Source organism: Periplaneta americana, chromosome 6, assembly GCF_040183065.1.
Source record: "Periplaneta americana isolate PAMFEO1 chromosome 6, P.americana_PAMFEO1_priV1, whole genome shotgun sequence".
Taxonomy (NCBI): domain Eukaryota; kingdom Metazoa; phylum Arthropoda; class Insecta; order Blattodea; family Blattidae; genus Periplaneta; species Periplaneta americana.
The window spans coordinates 48,624,842-48,651,129 of record NC_091122.1 but is presented as its reverse complement, the minus strand read 5'-3'; the positions used below and the strand labels follow the sequence as shown (position 1 = coordinate 48,651,129).

The window sequence follows — 26,288 nt, the reverse complement described above, 5'->3', positions numbered from 1 at the left end:
AGAACAACAGTGTTTTTAAATAGTTGCTAATGTTACGCTACTTTAATTTACCACAGCTGATGAGGGATTTGGACGAAAAAGTTATTTATCTAATGATCAATTTATTTGAAAAAATAGCAACGTCTACAAATTCAGTTGATTTAAAAGTCTGTCTGCACGTAATAAAAAGAAAATACACACTTAGCTCAGAATGTATACCCTAAATGACATTGAAAAAATTATAATCTGAATATATTACATTTTATTTGATTCAGTATTCGTTTTGAGTAGTATCAATATCCATACCTCTCATACAAATATTTAAAATTTCTTCTTGATTTTATAATCACTCATTGCTCTTCATTTTGAGATTCTTCTACTACGATTTCCTGTTCTCCATTTTTAAACTGTTGTAAAAAATGGTAATTTCCTGGTATAATGTTCTGTTTACATAGTTGCAATACATTATTCATTTTCTAATCTTGTATATTTTCAGTGCACCATGATGCTTTGGTTTAAGCTTAAGATAAGCCTAAATCCACGTGTAATCTTCCTCTATACCTTGAATTTATGGAATTCTTCATCATAGTTGTATTTAAAAAAAATACGTGTTCACTGTCACTTTTCCGATACTGGAACCACACTATATCCAGCCATCTACAATGTTTCCATTAGTGTCAAGTTTCTTGTTCTGTATTGATGTCTTCTGAATTTCTCTTACATCATTACATTACTCTGTTCCACTTCTATTTTGGATACAGCTCTAACTATTGTATACCACTCTGATGGATCAAATATTTCTGTATATTTTGCTGTTTTTTTTTTAATGTGCACGTGGACTGTGTCCATTTGTGAATGTCCTAGTTAAAAGAAAGTTCAACTTGAGGTACGTCCAAAACATTCACAGCGTAGAGGAGCATGGTTGATATAAGCACAGTTCTCCACAGGTATCGGACTTGAAACAGAACCTTTTACCATTTTGCAGTTTTTTTCATTTGAGCAAAGAGATATAATGGTACCTCTGCTGTTCTGTTGGCTGCATCATACACGATCAAATTATATACAGGTATTCTACGTTTATAAAATACTAATTCCATTTTAACATTTGGACTGTAGCGCACAGCTTCGAAATCAAATTTAAAAAAGTAAAGATCGTTTACTGATGCCCTAAATTTTGCAATAGTTTTTTACTTGACGATCTCCTTCCTTTCTTTCAATGTGGGACTGATGAACTGCCTCTGTCTCTATCTTCTTACGTTCAGACATGTGATCATATTTATAACATTTATCGCATTGATCCTTTCTGGAATTATGAAAAGCTATATTAAAATTATTTTTGAAAATATGACGATAATATGAAAGGTTTTCTGCCTGAACATTAGCATTCCTGAATCCCCCCCCCCCCAACATTTAGGCCCGCCATTGCTCCGGACACACTGTAGCCTTAGGCTTATTGTGCTATCTATGTTTTATAATTTAATACCGATTCATCAGCCCTTTTACCTTGATTAAGGTATATAGTCCAGATATAGAACTCGGTTCAAAATCTGAATTTTTCTTTATACAATTCATACATTTTTTTTGTAAATTTAAATCACAAGACAGATATTCTCTTGCAGTGTCGTTTCTTGTACTCTTGTTGGACAGTACTCTAGAAAATGAAGCAGAGTGGTTCACTATATATTCACGAATATTTTCAGATTTCTTTACTCCGTGTTCATGCCCTCCTCTTCGATCAGTATCCACTATGTTATTGTCACTTTTTTCAAAATATGTTCTATTATTGTGTTGGATATGTCAAAGATGGCGAGAAAAAAACCCCTGCATACCCATATCTTTTCTTTATTTTTCACAAGACAAAAAATGGTGTTTTGCCTTCTAGATTCATTCTTTTTGGATTTGGATTTCCTTCACCTTTGTAAGGCCATAAAAATTGCCGCTTCAAATCATTATTCTTAATATTCCAATATTGTTTATGAATTTCATGTTTGTCTTCAGCACTAAATGAGAGGTTCCATTTAAGGGGACATTTTGTACAATCTTTGTCTAGAACTTTTTTTACCAGCAATTTCTTTCCACTATTTAAGGACTTGTGGGCTTTTTCCTGTTATCCGGCGTTGGACATGGACTACTAACAACTATGCTCTTATTAGCTTCATCACTCATTCCTTGCGAAATTTTAGATGTCGCTAAAGCCAACTTCACCATTAACCTGCCCCTAGTATTCGATCTGACTATTTTTTAGCTCTAATAAAAGAGTATCAAATTATCAGAGCAATCCTGTGGTGCGTTTCTTACAAACTGTAAACTTCTTACAAACTGAATTGATTTAAGAATGCTTGTTCTATTAATTAAAAAATTCTCTAACAATGAACAGTATGGTGATTGTATTACATTCTTGGTTGTATGTTCTGAGGCAGTGTCACCAATAAAATCTTAGAAATGATAAATAATTTCACTATCTCGACTTAGTGTTCTTCTATTCTATATTTTGTTACTGTCAAAGAAAACTAAGTCGAGATAGTGTTGTTTGACACTCAGCATCTGTCTAACTTAGCACAACACTATCTCCAAAAAAAATAAAACTATATTTGTAGAGACATAATACTTTCACACCATATAAAGGCTACTTTGTACAATATGATACTATAAATAACTCAAAAAGTCGATTTTTGGAGTTAGTGTCCTTTGACACTAAGCCGTCGACATGACAACTAACGAGTAAAAGCCCTGAGGTTAGTGGTGACTCGTATTATATAGAGCAGGTTTGGGGCATTGTCAGGACGCGAGTCATGTCAAAACATGACCATACATGGTAATGTTTAGGGGTTGTAGTCACGTGCAGTACGATATACGTTTTAGTTCCACATGATCATGTATAGTAATATTTTAGGGAACGCAGCCCTAAAGAGTCCAAAAATAAATGAAAGGGGTGAGAAGGTAACACGTGGGTGAAAGGGAGATAGCTTTCTATGCAGTCACCAACATCCTTAGGAGTAACATAACATTTGCAATGATGCAATTACACAGAATACAGTAACATATAATTGACATACGTGGTTCATTATTAATTCACACTACAGTCTACAAGGAGTTACAATATTATTCCACACTTCCCTTCCTATTAAAAGTTTGACAACTTCTAAGAGGTTAAACTTTCACTTTATCCCATTCCTTTTGTCTTCTGGATGATAATGGAGATTTTGAGACGACTGCAGGGATGGATTTATGGGATTTTGCCTTTATTTGTTGAAGGGTTTGGGAGACATCATCTATTGTGGCGTTAGGATCAGGCTGGTACCGTAGAAATGGGTAAAGTCAATCAGTGAGTGTATAATCGATCATTTGCGATTTTTATTGAAAATTATATATTATCTCAGTTACTTGTTAAAATTTTGTTATGCTGACTTCATTGCCTGTCATTGCAAATGTAAGCGAGAGGGACAACAAAAAGCTTGCAAATGCCAACAATGGGAACACAGTGTAATTACCGTTGAAGTGAAAATGGTTATTCTTAACTTTTTCTCTTAAACGAAAACAAAGTCTCACAAACTCTAAATTATCGTCAGCAGTGAAAGGAGACAAGAAGTATACGTAAGTACTTTTGGTTGAGATTGTATCCTGAAATAATAGTTTTGCAGTTCTTAAATGTTAGTATTGAAACTTATTATTTTCAAAAAACTTGTACTTTTGTAGGGTTAAGTCGATCATGTCATCGACCTACTCGAAGCAGATAGGACCAGCAGAAAGAATAATTTTTTTCACCGAAATACCTCCAACTAACACTTATAAACAGAAAAGTGTCATGGTATAGCTTATAGAGATGGGGTAGTGGGGAAAGAGGAAGACGAATTTATGGTGAATTTCTTGCGTAAGAGAAGCACTGCCAAAGGAACGTATTTTGTGTACCCCTCTGTACCTGACGATGGGAACAACGTAGTTTCTAAAGTGACATGAGGAGGGGAAGATTTCAAATAACATCTGACATAAACCTGAGCAATGTTGAATAGCATTTTAGATTATAATTGAAGTGTGATATTTCAATGTAAATTTTGAATTCTTAAGTCTTTATTTGTTGATATTTATTTATTTATTTAACCTGGTTGATATGTGAAGTAATAATTTTTTTATGTTTTATATATTGGCAATCATAGTCACGTTTGTACAGTGGAGACCTATAGGCCTAATTGTATCGAATTGTATGATCACAGTAACAAAATATCCACTATATAATCCTATAGACTTATATAATAGATTATTATTGTTTTCTATACCCCTTATAACAAATAACATACATGTAATACACTTAATTTGTTTTTAAAAACCTAAACAGTGATCGACTTTACTTCGCAATATTTTTAAATCGATCTTAAACTAAAAATTCAATGGTGGTCGACTTTACCCTATTTAAACAGGTAACTTCGATCACAAGTAAAATAAAAAAAATCAGACTTTGGTAAATTGTAATTCACTTCTTGTAATGTGATTTCGTAAGTGAAAGTATATGACGACAAAATACTATTTTCTGAGGAACTTCGCTCCATTGCATAACCTCAATATCATTAAAAATTGCAAAATTTTGATCGACTTTATCCTCTTCCACGGTACCTACTAGGATTCATAGAAAATGTTTGCATTTCATTGTCACTATCTGAGATTTCTCCCTCTCTTGCTTTTTCCTTTGATCTCTGATTGTATTGGCTATTCTTAATAATATTATTACTGAATTTTCAAGTTTATAGAACCATATTTTAACCGAAGGTATATTAGGTCTGTAGTTAAATCGTACATATTGTAGCCCTGTACAAATACTTACATAAAATATATACATAATTATGACATAAAATACACATATTACATTAAATGTGTATGACATAATAAACGTCATAATTATATTATATACAAATATGTAGATATGAGATAAAATAGATACATAGACATAGATACACAATATATGAAACACAGACATATTACAGACAATACTTTCCCAGGACATATCACACACAGACTTGTTACACAAAAAGGTAAGCATTTCGTAGAAACGTACATATTACTTTTAAGGACGTATATGACATAAAAATGGCATGAAATAGACACATGACATACAAATGCATATACAACACATAAGACATAAACATATTATATAAAATACACAGACAAGACTTAAACAAAATTGCATAAAAACTTATATAGTGACATTTTTATTTTTACTAACAGTTTTAATATTAACCTGGCTATACCTTTGGATTAACGGTTGAAAACAGAAAACACCGTTTGCTACCCCCTTCCACGAATGGAGTTCGATGATACTGACGTAAAATACAAACAAATCACTTTACTAGGTATAGGAGGGAAGAAAAGTAGTTCATTCATTTACGTAAACTAGGACATGTCGCAATTTTGAGTTTGATAATTTTCATTAGGTTTTTGTTTAATCAAAATACACTACAGTATTAACAATAAGTGATTTTACTCAAGAACTGAGTTATCCATGCGAACGTATTTATTATGCAGTGTATATTATACTGTCTACAGCACATTAGCATACAATGTAGAGAATGAAGTTAAATTGAAAAATAGTCATAATATGGATATTTAAACACATTTTTTAAAATGGTGGCCGTTCATTTTGATACAGGCTTAATTACCAGTTTCGTTCTTCGTACTAGTAACTCATGTTGAAATAATTCTGTACCTACTCTATAAAAGAGTACCTTACGTACTGTAAATTCAGTCTTCACTTCTACCCGATCCAAAAAGATAAAATTATTCAGACATGCCATCTACTGTTCGTCCAAGTGGTTATGTCGCAGGATCGTAGAAAGAGGAGGAATCACGTGACAGTTAATTACTTAACGAGGCCCTTTTATTTAAGTTATTTTAAACAGTTGTATAATATTACAATAGAAATTAATGTTTTCAGAAAAGAACCAAGACAGCCCAGCCACTAGTTTTACAGAGGGGCGAGTAGAAGTAGGTGGGGGAAATCGGGATGCGACGTAGGCAAACGGACGACAGTACCTGTGCGAAAATATGATTCAATATTGAAAGCTCTTTCGTCACTGGAAAATGCGAACATATTTCTGAAACGTACTATACTCACTAACTTAGTACTGTTTACTATATGCGACCTTGGTTCTGTTGGAGGACAGTTGGAACTTCATTAGTAGAAGGGGTGGGAGTGAAGTACATACAAAAACTCAGGTACAATAAAAATTGAAGTAAAAATAAAATGATGTCCCTGCATATGATATGAAACTGTGATATTACAGCTATTATTATTGTGATTATTAGTATTATTAATAGTAGTAGTATCTCCTTTTATTGCAGCCTGTTTTGACCTGTGGAATGTTAGATTCATGATACAAAACCTGAAAATATTATATATACACAAAAAATTAACACATTCATATAGCCTTACCAATTGCATTAACTACAACTTCTCATACTATGGCCGAAACACATAAACTAGTTATATACAGTGAATTGTGAATATGTGATATGAATTTCTGAAATTCTCTTGAACAGCATATCTTTTTAAACATAAAACACAGGGGTTTTTACAATTGCCCAGAACACAAGATGGCATGTGACAGTAATAACAGGCGAGATCTTTCGAAAATTGGGCAATCAAATAGGAGGTGTTGAACAGTCTGGGCGATTTCCCCGCATTTACACATGGATTCATTTACATTATTGATTTTGAACCGTTTAAAATATGTTTTAAATTTTCCATGGTCTGAAATGAATTGCGTAAGCACGAAATTGGGTATCATGTGTTTACAGTTTAACCTAGAGGTTATTGTAGGAAAGAATAAGCCCGGTTTCTTCAACCTTTGTTAAATTATAACAGTGTATTATTCCATTTTAACTGTAAACTTGACAGTTGAAGCATTTCTTCAACTACTGTTAGTACTAACAGGCTGTTAAAATTCATGTTAATTTAACTGACCAATTCATGGAGTTAAGTCATTAAACTCTCTGTTAGCATAGAAGTATTCAATATGGCTGGTGCGTTAGATGCTGAACTATTATATGTTGATTATTTAGAAAATGATATCCATGAATACATAAACAGAGCGGATGATTTCTGTGATTCGACAGAATTCATACAAAGATATAAGCAAATTGATGCAAAGTCTCACTTTTCGCTTTCAACATAGATCCGTTTGTTTGTTTATTCTCAATAATTGGTTTATACTGCGAAATTATTTCAACAGAAGGCTTCTCTCAAACGAAAAGAAATTAGTCCCACGATTTCTTATTGTTCCAGTGTTTTCCATTTCACAACAGAAATACCAATACACCGCTCCACGCCACTGTGATACAGATGATGGAAAGAAGCAGAAATAAAACCTGAGAGAATAGAAAGACTTCTATCCTCTCTGTCTACTATAACGTAAAATAATTAGAGAAGAAACATTTGTAATAGAACAAAAATGAACACAACAGTAGTTATTGAATTGAAGCGTGAATATGTGGTGTGTAATACAACCAATACAGTAATAAAATATGATTCGCTTCCGATCGGTGTTCAGAGATGCAGCTATTGAAAGCCACGTATTGTTCTTCATTTTCTCATCTTTATACGAGGCGTGCAGCTTATCGTAAATGTGAGGATTTCAATATTAGAATCTCATCAAATAAAATTTGCTCCATGATGCACAGCACAGAACAAAATAATGCATAGGTTATGTCACGGTCTTCTTGCTATAAAATATACGACGACAAAATAGCTTTTAGATGGCAATAGAATGAATCTAGTGGGCTGTAATCGGAAACGTGAACGCCAAAGTTGAAACTTGGCCAACTCTCCGTTCCCGATCTCGGGCTCCAGCAAGCTTTTCGTTAATTGTGAATGCTCACATTTAAATGTATACATTTTAACAATTTTACCGTTTTCGTTTTCGTTCCGATTCTCGTTTCTGGTTTATTGTGAACCAGCCTTTACTCTCGATTAAGGTAGTTATACGGGTGTAAAGTGAGTGGTGAAACCACTGCCATCGTGATCTAGACCAGGCCGTAATGCAGGATGTGTGACGTCACTCGATGGGTCGGGCTTTTCTATTTGAGTGTACGGAGCTGAGTGAAATATATTACTTTAATGTGTGTCGGTGCTCAATTTTATTTAGTGTAATGTGTGTATAAGATACGTTCACTTCTTATTGCATAATATGTTGCAGAAATAATTACAAAACTGTGTTATTTTAATGTGAACGGAGTTTTACATGTTAACATAACCTGTTTGCATCAAAATTTTAAGTTTGGAATGGAAGCTATTTTGAGATTTAATAAAGGAGAATTATTTATATTGTGATTTTAATTTAGCACATCTATCTTCCTTACTTGTAGGTAGAAAATTTACCACAGTCCCTCCTATGAAATAAGTGTAGGTACGTACGGTTGTGGGTTACTTCATCTGGTAGGTTAGATAAATAGAATTAAATACGACCCATATAGTAGGGAACAAATAAATAAAACAATTAAATTGTTATTCAAAGTAATGTGTGCATAAGTTCCATTTATTTGTTGTATAATGTGGCAGGATTATAAAACTATGTTATTTTTATGTGAAGAGAATTCAGCATGTTAATATAACCTATTTGCGTCAACATTTTAAGTTGAGAACGAAAGCTATTTTGAGATTTAATAAAGAAGAATATATTTAGGATAAACTTCAGAACACGGTTATCTTCCTTACTTAAAGGTAGAAAATTAACCACACTTCCTCCTATGAAATGTACATACGGTTATATTACTTACTAGCGCTGAGGTATAGTTCCGGTAATTTCTGAACTGAAAACAGTTGAATTTATTTTTTGTGGAGAGGCATTTAATCCTCTAAGCAAGGCATAATAAAAACCTGAACTAACCGAACTAATTAGTATATGCAAGGTGTATGAATACGAAGGGAACTACCTCAGCGCTAGTTTAGGCCTGGTAACATATTAAACTAATCAGACTGGAGTACCGTATGAAACGAATAAATACAATTGAAATGTAGACAGATTGCATTTACAAGTTATACGTAGCGTTATGCTTAATTATGATGCATAATTGCGGATATAGAAATAAGGCGGTGAATGTAGAGTATCCAACGCCCACTGAACGAATATTTCACTTTTATAACTGCCAATGTTGCGCTATAATTGTATATGCAAGGTAGGCTATAACAAAAACCTAAACTAACCAAACCTAACCTGTGAAAGAAGCAACAAGTTATACTAAATATGTGTAAAATTGGCCTGTGTCTCTATAGTGGGCGGGACATAAGTAACATTGACCCAATACTAGATACTGTAACAGTAGTGAAAACTATTAGGTATAATTTTTCACAATATACTATATGTATCTCGCTTTTAGTTCAAATTGTGTATATTATCAAACGTCGTATTATTTATAATGTAGATTATTTACACATAAGAAGGGCGCAATAATTTAAATTTAATAAAACAAATACGGTAAACTAACAATAATGGATTAGACAAGAGTAACATCAGTAACGTTGCACTTAGGCCTAATCATAATTTACTTTACATCCCAGTCAATGTTTCACTTTCACGTGTATATTATTACACATATTTACTGTTTATAACACCAAACATTCACTTAACCAAATAAGGGCGCAATGTTTAATCGAAATAAAGGCAGGTATTATGCATATGAACTTTGCCTGCAACAACGTAATTTTTACACCAAAAATAATATTATACCTTACGTTGCAAGTGAATTGTGTTTCAAGTGTCTCACAATCACTGTTTAAAATTTTACCGACGCAATTACACTGCATTTCAGAGAAATATATGTTATTTTTCATGTACTGCAACAAATTGATTTGGTTGAAAGACTGCCCTTCGCGATCAGCTGTTAAGCAAGTCACGTGGTCTGGCGTACTGCCTGTATTAGATCACAATAGCAGTGGGTGAAACGCTACGAGGTTTTACTCGAGATTAAATCGAACTTTAATCGAGAGTAAAGCGTTGGTGAAACTGCTTGAGGGGGGACCATGGAGGGGATATTGATTTGTTATAGCTTGTGTTAGCCTCTCTGTCACAATAATACATTGTGCCATATTGGTGTTCTGTGAATGTGCTGCGTTGTTGAGTGTTAGTTTAATCAAAAGTGCATGCGTGCATATATTACATATTAATTTTGTATAAAATAGTTCATACTGAGAGAACATTGAGATCATTCTTTTTATCCTCTCAGGTGAAACCGGCCCCGAGTCAAACAACGGAAACAAGCGAGAATCGCAATTGTCAGAGTTCAGAAAACAGAACTGAGCCTACACTTGGTTATAGGTTATGGTTGAACTCTAGAATCTCTGATCCTAACAGAGAGTTAAACAGAATGTTAAAATGTGAAATGTAAAGTTGAAGAAAAGCAATATTTTTAACAGCAATTCAGACTTTTAGCTTACATTTAATTAACGCTATGTGAGTGCTCTTTAACAAAGATTGAAGAAACCGGGCCTAAGTCTCTAGTTAGAGAGCCTTATCACTTCCTTGGCATTGAACATCCCAGCGTGCTAACATGTGTTCCTGTAATTTATGTTTTATGAAACTGACAGGAATTTTATGGTAATTATCAACGACATTCATGGAACAAGCAAGCTTGGCTAGCTGGTCTGCCCTTTCATTCCTTAATATACCCGAGTGCCCTCGAACCCAGTTTAAACAAATATGTTTGCTGGAGTTAGCAATATTACGTCTGATATTTACGCCAATCATATGCATATTATATTTGTCCCTAATACAGTTCAAAGTTGCCTTATTCTTAATAATAATAATAGAACGATAACAAGCACTACATCCTTTCCTGTAATCTGAACACGTCTCTCTCCAGTTACATTGTTTCAACATCCACAGTCGACACTTTCTACAACTGCTACAGCAACAGCAACAGCAACACACACAAAAGAGCAACATTAGTCCGATTACTGAACTAATATAGAGCCAAGAAGAACAGTGACGCCAAAAACTTTCATATTGAATTTTGGATTGTTCTTCTGATATTTGTTTTTGAAGATCATCAATTCTTACTCCCATGTATTTAAAATCATGAGTCGTAGATAGAATATTTGGAAATGGCAATTGCATTTTAGTTTTTGTCGCTATTTCTTCTTGTTTCTGTGAAATACAACAGTCAATATGCATGGGAGCTATAGGGATGATATCAGTAGTAATTTGATTAATTTTAGTATGCTGTAGTGCAGTGGTTCCCAACCTTTTTTGACTGACGACACACTTTACTGAACGCCCACGATATCGCGACACACTTATTTGATTTTATTAATACTAATAATAATGATAACTAGTACATTTATTCTGGAGAAAAGGTGGTGTAACTCTGTGCAGAATATCGTAGAGGGGACGGGGAGATGCTTACTGTTCACTACACAGGAATTTTGTCGTTTTTAACCTCCCTTTCGTCCAACTAAGACTTTCAAGATCTAATCGGAATTCAAAGAAAAATTATATTAAGAACATAGTTATTCACACATATTTTGATTCCATGATTAAAACTGCAACAAAAATGTGCCGGAACGCCATTCCAGCGCGTTCCGCCAGAAAAAAGCATTGATACCAACTTCTATGTAGTGTTGTAGATAGGTCGATGTTAACATGCAATCGAAAATTCTAAAAGAACAAGCAGCAACTTGAGTGGCATTAGAAAAAAAAAAAACAAAGATATGTGTCAAAAATCCCAATCTATCTATGCTGGATATCCGATAAAAGATGTCCTATCAAAGATTATTGTTCTTGAAAACTCGCCTATTTAAATTAATGTGAAATCTGTGGTTGGTGGGTTGCACAGAGTTTCTTTATATAGTACGTGGCCTTATGGTTGAAAAACTGAACTGAACATTGTTGCAGATGTTCACGTTTCATTGGTAAAGTCTGTCTCAAAATAAAATGTACCATATCAAAGACTTCGTTGCAAATAAAAAAATGCGTTGTAAAGAGACTTTGTGGATGGCATAAAATTTATTTTTAAAATCCAAAATTTCGCGACACACCGGTTGGAAACTCCTGCTGTAGTGGATATAACACACCTACTGAGGTCAACCCTTTACAATTAACAGCTAACACAAGTTTCCCTCTATTGAATAATTTTACTTTTTCCTTTACTTCATTCTCACATACTACAGTTATTTTATCCTTTTGATGATTTACATATAGCCATTCATTACTATGTGTTAACGGTATCCACATGGTATCTATTATATGTAAGTTACATATTGTTCAAATGCTTTACATATTTTGGATATTCAGTAGTAGTAGGATGTGTTAGGTAGATGAGACAATTCTCTTTCACTATATGATTTATTGGTACATTCTCCGTACAAATCATATTAACAATTGAGGCACTCAGAAGGAAAGTAATACAAGTGACATTTTCCTAAAAAAAAAAAAAAAGTGAGATAAGTGTATATTCTAAATCTTTTTAGGTTTTGATTTATTAATATTTAATTATTTTATTGGAATTTTTTATTAAATTATTATTTATTTGTAATTATGATAAAATTAGTAATTTTTATTAACCAAATTATATTCTGGTTAATAACAAATATTGTAATTCTATTAACATGAATTGGAGCACGTCCAGTAGAAGACCCTTATATTATTACCGGACAAATCTTAACAGTTTTATACTTCCTATATTCAGAGAAAAAGTAATATAAGTGCAGTTGCAGTCAGTGCTGTTCCATGTTGGCCTAACTCTTGTATTACCATGCTTACAGAGTTCTGGCTGAGAGACAAACTAATACAAGTGCGTTGTTTACATAGTGTTGTTGCTTTTCTCCAGTTTATAACTAATTCATTTGCTATAATGGAGAGAGGTAATGTATTACAGCTCTGACTTCTCGAAACATCTTCGTGGAAGGCCTGCACACATTGAACTGGACCAACTATACAGTTGCTAAGTGGAGCAACTTGCAAGAGCTGAAGAAATTCATCCCACCCATAACCACTCTTTCTTTGATGACCTGAAGCATGAGGAGGGGCATAAGGACTGCAGGAAGTGGACGTGGAAGAGGAAGTTCAATCACAGTAGGAGGCCTACAAGTGCACTTCATGACAGAAACACAGATGTTACAGCAGAGAGAGATGTGACGTATTCAGATGAGGCTAGTGACGTAATGGACAGCGACTAAGGCTGAATTTCATTGAAAATTAAAAATATCATTAACCCACTTCTTTCGGTTATATAGACAAATTTTGTGTGGTAATATGATAATAAGAAAGCTCAAATGCTGTTAAGACAGGAATGTTTTAATGTTCTAAGCAATATTCTTGTTCTTCTTTTAAATAATATACAAATACTGAAAACCCTTGCACTTGTATTACTTCTCCAGAAAAAATAATTCCGTGGAAAAATACTACAAGTGACTTTAGGGCCCAATTTTACCTGAACTGTTTTAGAATAGATAATTTCTATGTATAAGTTAAAAAATATAGGTACCAACTTATAGGCTTACTTACTTACTTACTGGCTTTTAAGGAACCCGGAGGTTCATTGCCGCCCTCACATAAGCCCGCCATTGGTCCCTATCCTGAGCAAGATTAATCCATTCCCTACCATCATATCCCACCTCCCTCAAATCCATTTTAATATTATCTTCCCATCTACGTCTCGGCCCCCCCAAAGGTCTTTTCCCCTCTGGCCTCCCAACTAACACTCTATATGCATTTCTGGATTCGCCTATACGTGCTACATGCCCTACCCATCTCAAACGTCTGGATTTAATGTTCTTAATTATGTCAGGTGAATTATACAATGTGTGCAGCTCTGCGTTGTGTAACTTTCTCCATTCTCCTGTAACTTCATCCCTCTTAGCCCCAAATATTTTCCTAAGAACCTTATTCTCAAAAACCCTCAATCTCTGTTCCTCTCTCAAAGTGAGAGTCCAAGTTTCACAACCATACAGAACAACCGGTAATATAACTGTTTTATAAATTCTAACTTTCAGATTTTTTGACAGCAGACTAGATGACAAAAGCTTCTCAACAGAATAATAACAGGCATTTGCCATATTCAACTTATAGGTTACAACTGAAAATTTACAGCAACATATTCCTGTAAAAGATTTTTAAATTTTCTTTCAACTTCATAGTCATTTGTCTCAAAACTTATTAAACGCCACTTGTATCACTTTGCCTCTGAGTGCCTCAATTATCTTCTTGCATTCTCTAACATGCTGTTGAGATAAAAATGCCGTTTTCGTTCTCAACATATTGGTTGGTATGTAAAGGTATTGGGGTTGTATAAATTGTGCGGTTCTATTATTATTCATAACTACCAGAAAAGGAAAAATTTCATATAAATTTAATTTTTCGCGTGACAGTAAAGGAACTCTCACAATGTATACCACCGTAGGTGATGTTTTATAAATAGTTGCCGTCATCACCTGGTCCACTTGGTGTGATGGAAAATCGATAGGAATTGTTTCACGTAACACTTTCTTAATTTTCTCTTAAGTTATAGCCTAAGGTTGAATAATTCCAAGTCGCGCATTTGTTGTCACTGTGATCAACAAATCGTAATATTCATAACAATCTTAGTATCCTGACTCAACATGTTTAATCTTTAGATTAATTGCTGTAATCTCACTGTCTTCAAGGGTCTTACCTTCCCATTGTTTTGGTAATGTGAAAGGAAAGTATTGAAACTTTCTTTTATTGCTTTTTGATTTAACAATAATTCCGTAGTTGTTTCATTGACTGTTACCAAACTTGACTTCTGTTCTGAACTAATATGCAAGAAGTTAAGTTGTTCTTGCTGCATTTTATCTATTCTTTCCTTATTCATTTCTATCACAGCTTAAATTGCAGTGCCGAATAGAATTTTAGAAATTTCGCTTACAAAACCTAGTACAGAACGCTTTTTCCTGTTATTATTATTGAACATTCGTCCAATAATTTCTTCAAGAGTTTCTCTTAGCCTTTGTACACTAGTTCTTTTAGTCAGGATGTGAGCTAATCCTTGCTCACAATCCATTTTGTGATACCATGTGTATACTAACAAATTTTTACATTTATTCTGTATAGTTGCAGTCCCTTGTTTGAGCGTATCATACAGGTGTTTTACCAGTCCTATGTCTACGTAAGTAATGACATCCCAGAGATGCAGAGTGAACCACACGTCTGTTACAAAATTAAAGTATATGTCTGTCTGTCCTTTGATTTCTTCATTTTGAGTTGCTGAAAAGCATTCAACCTTAACAGTAGCCATACCAATGAGTAGTGATAACCACTTACATAAAATCATCTTGGTATGCTTCTGAAAAAAAAAGAAACACAATTATTCTTTGTATTCCTTTACTTTATTGATATGTACAGTGAATCTCTTTTTTCCCGTACTCCCAATTCTGCACAATTCGAGGTTAACTTTATTAACCCAAATAACCTTCCCACAGAGGGTCCAACTTTTTCCTATTCTCCTTTCGTAACAAGACCTTGCCTCCCAGAGCTATGTCATAGGTACATCTTACGCTAGACCTTCTGTCACAATCTTCTATTATCCCTCTGTCTATCACTTCTTTTAACGGTTTCTCATCCGCAACTGCTTTCACTGCTTCTCTCACAGAATCAAAGAAAATTCCATTTACAAAAACATTTTTTCCTAATTTAATTATTATCTTTTGTCCAATTGAAGCGATTAGTACTGTCTAAAGTAGATTGAATCAATTGTTCGACTCTTGCCCCCCATAGAGTAATACTTTCGTTGGGTTTCTGATTTACCTGACAGAATTGTGTCGTATTGTACATAAAAATGTTCGTTGTACAGCAAAATATGCCTCTAGTTTTTCCTTTATATCCTCCCATTTTGTTTCGTATGTTGGATGGATGTTTAAAGTTCTCCTAGTATTATCTGTAATCTTTGATAAAATATATTTGATTAATATATTCTCCTGATTTGCGTTTATTAATGACCTAGCTGACTTATCATTATCAATAAATTCATTTAGCATAGATGGTTTGCCTGAAAAAAAAACATTTTTCAAACAATTTAGCAGCAGCTGTAATGGATAATTCAGCACTTATTCTTTGTTATCTTAGAAGAGTGTTCAATTGGTCTTCTGCAATTGAATTCGTTGATCTTGATCTGCTTGTGCCATGGTCTAAAGGGCTTTCACTCGGAGTACTAACTTTCACCAATATTTTAAGAAATTATAACAAGGGTTATAGGTATCCCACAAGCAAACCTCAGCTCGAACTCCTCGCGGCACGCATGCTATACCCCTCTTACCCTCCTTCAGTAGGCGTGAGAGCATGCTTGGAATGGGAGCATACGTCATCTGCGCGAGACAGTCACGCCTGCTGGTTTCTGCCCACTGAGTTTTCCTTGTTGGATGCCTGTAACAACGTCTCTCGAGACTAGTAATACACTCACCCAGATGAAGGATCTGTTGACTAGTTGGCCGTCGATCCTCGGACCTCGTCACCAGCAACTGGTCAGTGAGCTTCTACGGGGGTTGCTAACAGCTGGAGATACTGGAGACCTTCAGGTAACGGGCACCCCGAAGAGGAAGAGCCACACTGGAACAGCCAGGCGACTAGGGTCGACGTTGATTCCACTCGTGAAACAATCATGGCAGTAGATGACGACTGTGGATACACTGGCCCCTTCTCATCTGTCTTCAACCTCTAAGACATCAGGATCTGCAGCAGAAAGTGTTGCTGTTAGTAAACATCATAAATATAAACATCTTACAGATAATTATATTTTTATTCCTTTTGCGGTTGAAACGTTTGGATCATGGTGTAGTGACGCCAAAGCTCTTATCTCCACCATAGGCAGACGTTTAGAGCAGCTTGCTGGGGACCCTCGAAGCAGTCAATATCTACGTCAGCGCATTGGTATCGCCATTCAGCGCTGTAATGCAACAAGTAGGGTAAAGTTGCCTAATTCCGTGACATATTTAATAAAGTCTATATTTATGCCAAAATTGTATTAAAAATTTTCAAATAACGTCTTAGCTACACTTTTTACAACATTCAGTGTCAACAGTTTCACAAGTTTGGTATATAATATATGATTCTTCATTGTTATACAGTGACTCCTAAATCCGTGATAGTGTTTTCCTAATTCCGTGATACTAAAATAATCCTCATTAACTGCTCAGAAAACAAACGCGTATTTGGAAAAACACATTAAAATCATGGTATATTGTTTTAATAGGGATTAAGCAAGAAATTACAACATAGAAGAAGAGCCTAAGTGACAAATTTCATAGAAAATACTAGTGTAGCTACAGGAATACATATTACATATTAATATATTATAAACAAAATAAACTGAAAGTTAAATTCAGTACACAATTAAATTTGGATAAATTGAATTATAACACAATTATTTCTCATTATTTATATTCCTAACAACAGCAGTAATTAAGTTAAATATATGCCCTATTATTTTATTATAATTATTATAATTGATGTTTTCTATAATTTATTTCTATTATTATTTCCACGAACTATTTTCTTTCATAGACATTAAATTTCACAACATAACATTTTTTTTCACGCCTAAACACCAATTCAGAATCATACTTGTTATCTATGACCTTCATTGATTTGCAAATATTTTCATGTTATTCTCTGTTAAAAGACATTTATGGGTCCTATTATCAAATAAGTGTCCACCTATAAGTCTTCACACACATAATAGTAACAATACAGCTTATCGATCCTACATAATAGCCCGTTTGCGATCTCTATCTGTCTGGACGATCAGAGTATGATATTAATTAATATGCATATTTATTATACAACTTATTGATTAATCTTGTTGCTGTACTTTTAGTTAGATTTTTAAAAGTGTTTTAATAGCCTTTTAAAACTTCAAGTTATTGTTTGTATAATTGGTCACATCTATTATGTAATTTTGATATACATTATATACAGATATGTATATTGTCTGAAGATGCCCACACAGGGCGAAAACGTTCACAAAAATAATTAAAATGTGTTAGCAAAAATATTTTTTTGGGTTGACATTATAAATAAGTCAAGACGGAAACATTGAAACCATATTACTCTTTCATCATAATATGACTTATTGGATAATCTACAAAGATGAATTTAAAATTCAAATTTATGTACCTAAGTTATTTAGTTTTCAGCAACATATACTGTTTATATTATACAGCCATCACTCAGTAAATTATAGAAATGGAGATCTAATTTAAGATATTCTCTATGTCTACTTATATAACTCCAAAAGTTTGAGCTTCATATCATCAATAGGCTATATCATTAATATGTATATTAGTGACAAATACTCACATCATGGCATTAACTATAATAATATTTCACTTTCATTGGTGATAATGTCATCAAACCACCTCAAGTTTCGTAGTTTTTAATATCCAAAACACAGCTGTACTCAGAAAATTACACACCACAAAATCAGATCTGTAAATTATTTGTAGCAAGTCTTGAAAAATTTTAATAACGGATCACAGAGACATTATAAAATTACACAAATGAAGATCGACACATTATTGTCATTATGATGTCACAGAATTTGCTCTGATTTGCTCTAAATATGTTGGCAATCCTGTAGGTCATGGCCTTCGTATAATATTGCTTATTGTAGTGTGTGTGTTTTATTTTCATTCTCAAAACTGACGACAGATGGATTTTGGAAAATAGGAAAATTATGTAGGAAAATTGACATTTCACTGAAAACTACTATTTTTCTGCAAATCTTTGGGTTCCAAACTTCAAAATGAGGAGTTATTCATTAAAATCCGTTCAGTCATTTTCCCGTAATTTCCATTACCAGTTCAAATTATATGAACGTGCTGATATTAAAAGGGCATATTTCCATGAAACCACATTTGTGGGAAAACACAAAAAACATATTCACATCTAAACCAAGAGACAGACTTATTAGATCTCAGGTGGGCTACATAGAACTGTTTAAGAGACATGGACTTCAACAAATAATCTTTCATTAAATCTACCGTATTAAGAGTAATCATATTCCAAAATCTACTAAATTATACCCTTTTAACAAAAAATTAAAGAAAAAAACTTAAAACAATTATAATTTGTGTTTCAAACTCAACTAACTTACATATTTATTAATAATAATGTTTATATGATTTCTTCTAGCTCTTCTTCCTAGTTTACTGTCCCTCCTGGTTCCACATCAACTCCTGGGTCATTCTCCATTGATTTATGTTCCTGCAGACACAGATCATTCCCTAAACTCTTCATAGAAAGCCTTATGTTCGTCTGGAACATACTGTATAGCCTTGGAAATGTCCTCAAGCTTTGCCTTAGTTATTGGTATTCTGTTTTTATATGCAAGATTAAGAAAGGGTACGGCTTCAACGAACTGTCTTGATCATGGATGTCCAAACGCCTATAGAACCAGGAGATATTGCACGTCAAGTATGCTGTGCTAAAGTCAATAACTTTTCATATAAAATAGGAAAAACGACCTTAAAGAATATGCACTGCTAGTTGCTTATGCCAGGGGTTACCTCGTACTGCAGTGGCTGTATATAGACAGTGGCGACAAGACAGCTTAAGCTCCGCCCATCCCCCATGTTGTTGCATAGTCAAGCAGAGGCTATATGGATATAACTTTTAATATATCTGGAAATTGAGTCCCTATCCTTTAATTTAATCTAATTGGAGCTTCTAGTATTAATATTACGTACCTGAGAAAGTTTCTTGAGAGGTCTCCCATTTCCAATGTCTAAATATAAACTGAGCTGGAAAAATGACATAAAATCAACATATCACTTTTACACATGAGGAAGGGAAAAGTATGTTGGTACGGATACACTTTTAATATCTGTATTTCCCAGTACATTTAATTAATTTTTTTTTATTTCAATACATTTTCGGAAATACAAAACAATAACAGAAGTCATAATGAATCAAAGTAAACAGTATACATGTCAACTCTCATAGCATTTTAAATATTATGAATGGTACCTGGAAAATTATGCTGACAATACATTACACAGTAAACTTATTGTATTTATTAACATTCCATGGTATTCATACATTGCTTCACAGCTAGAATATGGAACAAGTCAAAGAAACTTAATACTACTGTAAACTCTTAATTTAGTCTAGTTGAAATACAAACAGAAGAGGTTTACAATATAGTTTACTTGTACAACACATATCTTTAATATCAATTTCATGAAGTGTTGTTCAATGTCATGAATTCACCTACAGAATAGAAGGCATGAGGAATTAATAATTATACAAACAGGCCTATGCAAATTCTTCTGGTAACAGTGGTGAACATTATAGTTACATAACATCTCCTATAAGAATACTATTATTGTATTTGCTTGTTACATTTAATCTTTTTTTCACTGCAATATGCAAGTTTTCAGTTAGGCATACATATCAAGGAAATGGCATACTGCAGTGGAAAAAAAAAATACCATGTGAAAGCTGCAAATATAATGACGACGAGGAAAGTTTTATTTAACCTGGTACAGTTAAGACCATAAGGTTTTCTCTTACACTGAATAGGAGTAAAACTTACTTCATAGCCAAACATAAAAAACATATTAGATATAAGTAATTACATATTATCAGTGTTAAGTTACAAACGAATATGATTTACATAATAAAATCAGAAACAGAGAATTTAATAAAATATCATTCTAACAGGCCATAGTGCTATAACAACGATCTACAAAATTATATTTGTAGACTTGCAAACATAATGATTTCCTCCAACTAGTTGCAAGGAAAGAGGAGGCAAGTCCTATGGTAGGGCTATCACTTTACAGCTTCTGACAAACTGGTGTATACTGCATTTCCTCAGTATAAGATGAAATGGTTATACCGCCATGACTCGGTCTCCAGAGCCTCATTCATTAGAACAGGGTGCACCACGAGAAGGTAAGAATGGGAATTGAGTAGGAGAGGTTATGGAATGCACATCACTACCCTTTGCAACCCTTGAATGAAATATACACAATAAAAATAAAAATGCACACTGTGGAATACATATTAATGTTAAATTACTATCAAATACATTGAAATCAGAAACAGACAATTGAAAAATTGTACACAATAGAAATAAAAGTAAACACACTGCAATACATAATCTATTAGTGTTAAGTTACAAGAATATATGATTTAAGCTACATAATACAATCAGAAACAGAGAATTCAATAAAATGTACACAATAAAAATAAACACATATGCATACAATACCAGAATTATTAGTGTTAAATTATACTACAGTGAATTTCAGCAATGGATTTACTTGCATAGGTATTAGTAGCTGGTTTGCAGATTTTAGAATTAATTTTCAGTCTGTATACAATATATCTGCTAATAATTTTAGTTTTCAGTTCATGACAGTCAGGTATGTTCAGCTCTAATTTACTCATCTCCTTAAAGTAGAATTGTTTCAAATTTACATCTTGTACAGAAACACTTGGAAGGAACATTACAAAAATATTTTCCATTTCAACAAAGAGTTGAAATGTTTCCTCTGAACAGAAAAATAGTGTGTCTTCCCTGAAGCATTGAAAGTTTGTGAACCTGATAAATGTTTCATACATAGGCGTTTTAGAGCCTACAGGAGATATGCATGTTGAACATGTTTTTGATGTTTTCTTGATACTCTGAACGATATAACCAGATACATTATATAAGGAATTCAGTTCACTAGAATTGAGACTTGCCATAGGATGACTCATTTCTGCAGAAATTTCTACTTCTTCAGACTTAGGTTTTACCTCATGTAATGTGTCCAAGAATCCAGAAAGAAATTCCCTGTCATCTTCTTCGTAGCTACTACGAGATGCATTTCGTAAGTATTGTGACACACAGATCAACTTGAGGTTATTTTTAACCTGAACTGCATTTGGAACACACTGTTTACTTTTTAGCACACTGAAAAGATTTTCCAAACAGTCCTGAGGAAACCTGCTAGTTAAAAGAAACTTGTACTCTCTGTCTTCCAATAAATTAGCCTGCAATTCTAACATGGCCTGCGTTGAAATTAGGACACCAGTTTGAGATGGTTTCCAAATTTTTTTCTGACCAATTTCCATATTACAAAAAAGATTCCTAAAATCTTTTAAGAATGCTATGGAATCTCTGTAAACATTTAAATTAAATTTACTTAAAGCACATGATGGATGTCTAGAGGTCATTAAATGCAACCATCTTTCTACTTGGTCCAAAAACCATGCAGTAGTTAAGTAAGTAGGTTTATCAAGTTCTTCAGCAAGAAATTTCAGAGCACTGCTTACAGTATGGTTTACCACACTTGTTGATGTACACACTTCCATCTTGCCGAAGTGACTTGGGAACAGGTCTCGTTCTGATAGTTTTGGTGCCAGTTTAAAAGAATGCTGTTTTTCATGTGCAATTATTTCATAAATATGGCTTGCCAGAACTTCATTTGTGGGTAGGTTTTGTTTCTCTTTAATATCGTTGGGTATTCTAATCACCTTATTCGATATGAACATTGATTTAATGTTTTTAAATAAATGTGGTACATCAGCAAAGACAAATACAACTTTTTCCGAGTGCAGTGGATGGGCAACTGTGCACTTGATCTCAGAATATCTGCCTGCTGTTACACCCCAAGCCCTCCATAGTGCTTGGTTACAAGAACCCATATCAGATACACTTAAAATGTTCAATTGCAACTCTTCAGCTTTCTGAAAGATACATTCGATGATGTCATGAAAAACAGCACCATTTACTGAATCACTGGTGTAATAATAGGCAACTACTTGTTTCCACCGTGTAATTACACCACCTAACATAAAAACTAAAACATGAGTTGCCATGCCTGAGTGTTCGGGCAGTGTTACATTCCCAAAGTATTTGCTTAAGGAGCAGTCATATACATTCCCTGAAGTGATAGCCATTTCATCTAATATTAAAACACAGTCCTTCTCATGAGATTCGAAGGATTCCACTTTTATTCTAAGAAATTCAAAAACTTCATGTAAAATCCCACTATCAAATTTGAGATTCTGTGATCTTCTCTGCAAAGTACGTACAGAAGGCAATGGATAGCCTTGTTTGAGCAGTTCCTCATATCCACTTCCACCACAACTAAATTTCAGCTTTAGGGCTTTGGTAATAGTCACATTTGACCATTTCACAAACATGTTCGTCTTTCCTTGTTGCTTTCTTTGTAATGAAATAATCTGATCATTATTAAAAATCTTATTTACAAAAGAAAGATCATTTTCAACACTACACTTTTTCATGTTTTTTAATCTTTTGGTTGAATTCCTTAAAAGTTTCTTGTAGTTTTCAGCCTTCCTTTTTTCTTTTAAATATAGTTTCTCATACCTTGCCAGTTTTGTAGTTGATTCTTCATGTATGGCTTGTTCAGTCTGACAGCAGTTGTCACTGTCCTCACTTGATGCAGAAGACTCAGGAGTTGAAATTTCACAAGATGATGCTGCATGTGATGAAGACGGTTGTAATTCAGCACCACTGCCAATAGAAACTGCCATATTTTGTGGAACCACTTGAGAATCTAGAACTGGACCTAAACAGGCAAAACAAGTTTTGATTTTGAATTATACAATAGAACGCATTAAAATAGGTAATAAAAGTTTAAGATAAAATCTGCAGCCTTCTTCCTTCTATGCATTTGTGTATCTGTCAGATGAAGGGGAAATTTATTGCTACCGAATACAATGTAGAGGTAAATTGAGAAAGGGAGTCATCCCTCTTCATGGCAAACATATACTGACTACATAATTATTCTGTAAGCTCACTTCATATGACATCATTTTTTGTTCTCCCTTAATGAGGAAGGACTCTAAGCCAACACTGTTGTTTGAAATTTATGTAATTTCCTAGTACCAGTCGATGTTCCTATGTCGTTTTCGCACTTACCTTGCTATGTCTGTAAGAAATTGTATAATTTTGTATTGTTTCTTTTTTCATCTATCTTTTTCTTTCTCTCTTCCTCTCCTTTTTCTTATTCCTTTATCTATTTTTTATCCTGCTTACACTACTCTTTACTTATATTTTTCATCTCATATTTAATCTTAATACATTTCAATTTACCTTATGTGCAGTCACTGGGAATCGACCCAAAAACCTTTCGATTTATAGGCAGATGCTCTACCAATACGTTATGAAGGGATTTGGTAGACTAATTTGAAAATATTCACTTAATATTTTGTGTTCTTTGTAAATGCACATCAATAGAAGGTACCAGATCAGAGGCCACTTCTGGAAGCAGCTAAGTCAGTAGAAAATACTTCATATTGGCTATGTCTTAGCCTAATTTCGAATGTAATTTTCTGTTTGTTGGATGAAGGAGGCTTTCACACCCACTGATTGGGACTATAAACACAAAGAAATAAATGACGTCAGCTGAAACCACTAAGGTCAGTGGAAAATGCTTCGTGTTAACTATATCTCAGCCTAATTCAGAATATAATTTTGTGTCTGTTGTGTGGCGTTTAACATTAAAACCAATTAAATACACAGTAATACAAATAGTACTTCAGGGAGGATAAGTTAATGTAATGCAACTTATGTGTTCATACCTAAGGGACAACATGTATTAAGAAATTGGGTACGGAAATTTATATAAGATTATTATTATTATTATTATTATTATTATTATTATTATTATTATTATTATTATTATTATTATTTATGTGTAGGCCTATATTATATTTCCGCCAAATAACGTAACATTAGTATTTAATGTCTTATTAACAAACGTTTTCGCCATTTACATTGCTAGGTGTCATCAGTTTAAATCTAAGTTTTATATTAAAATTTTAAGGTACCAGTATACTAGAAGATAATTTAAATTTTAAAATATCCTTTTAAAATACACAAAAATATAATAATGTATTGTAATGTGTATAGAATAACATTAGATTTTTTATTTTAGTTGGTTATTTAACGACGCTGTATCAACTACTAGGTTATTTAGCGTCGATGAGATTGGTGATAGTGAGATGATATTTGGCGAGATGAGGCCGAGGATTCGCCATAGATTACCTTGCATTCACATTACGGTTGGGGAAAACCTCGGAAAAAACCCAACCAGGTAATCAGCCCGAGCGGGGATCGAACCCGCGCCCGAACGCAACTTCAGATCAGCAGGCAAGCGCCTTAACCGACTGAGCCACGCTGGTGGCTAATATCATTAGATTTATGTATTTTTTAATGAAATATAATTTACACATACGTGATTAATAGTAGTAATTAGGCCTATAACTTATCAGATTAACAATATGAATATTAAAATGAAAATGACCTTTTTAAAATATTTTTAATGGAAAGCAATTTACTTACTTGACGAAGATTTGGTGGCTTTTGGAGCTGAAGCTTTTCTCTGGATTGGAGGTTTTCGTTTCATTGCTGATGGTGGTGAGAAAAAGAAGATTGTTGGTACAGCATTCGATTTTAGTTTTCGTGTGCCATCAACACGAGTTTTTTTCCCACATATCAGGAGCGAAGTGAACCTAAATAAATCAAAATTATATTGGTATTAACATAATAGATCTATACAATGAATATTTTGATATCATACTTAGACCTAACATCTGTTGGCTGTTTGTATTATTATTTTCCACAAATTATATTTTAATACATACCTCACATAAATATGAATAATCAGTTGGCTTCCACTTATCCCTTTTCATTTTAATATGCCATTCCTTTCTTCTTGCTGGATTTTTTGGGAAGCGCTTCATTAACATGCCCTTCTTGGCTGAATTACTGCAGCACAGCCAGGCATATTTATCTAAAAACATAAGTATATGAGCGTATTTCACTACATCAGTATGAATTATATCAAGAATAAACCTGTAAGTTAAACAAGCATAAAGCACAATATGAGATACTTACCTTTTATATTGCAAATCAGTCGCAAAAATAACGCAGAAAACGTATCTAGTACCATGTAGCCAGGACCTCCTAAGTCCTGATGTAGCACACAATTTTTGCTGCATAATGGCCGCTGGTACCACGTGATCTACTCGACCAATGAAAATTAACACACACTCTTGTCGCCACTGTCTCCTCGTACGAGTTACAATTGGGCATCTATGGTCTTGATGTTTGTCTCAGGATGAACATACGTTGCATCATTTCGTTCATATATGTGGAAGCTATGCATACTCCATCGTTATCTGAATTATACTGAAAATGGTACCGGCTGCTTATCCAAAAAACAACCTTTCTCTCTTTGACTTGTTTGCAGTTTCTTGGGATACGGGGCACTTCTTGTAAAGTGGAGGCCACCAATTTTTGAAATCTAACACAATCTCAGGTGTTCCAGTTCAACACAGGTGAACTTCTGT

The 26,288-nt window shown here is 33.7% G+C and overlaps 1 protein-coding gene across 1 annotated transcript; it reads right to left on the bottom strand.

The window, feature by feature from the left end:
- Positions 1-16,519: 16,519 nt before the first annotated feature.
- Positions 16,520-25,706, bottom strand: LOC138701307 (uncharacterized). The gene is made up of 5 exons (XM_069828063.1): positions 25,581-25,706; positions 25,279-25,448; positions 23,299-23,500; positions 19,069-19,178; positions 16,520-16,646 (listed from the first exon to the last, which is right to left on the bottom strand). Exons 2-4 carry the CDS (start codon positions 25,340-25,342, stop codon positions 19,121-19,123), a joined length of 324 nt encoding a protein of 107 aa, XP_069684164.1. The 5' UTR covers positions 25,343-25,448; positions 25,581-25,706; the 3' UTR covers positions 16,520-16,646; positions 19,069-19,120.
- Positions 25,707-26,288: the final 582 nt, after the last annotated feature.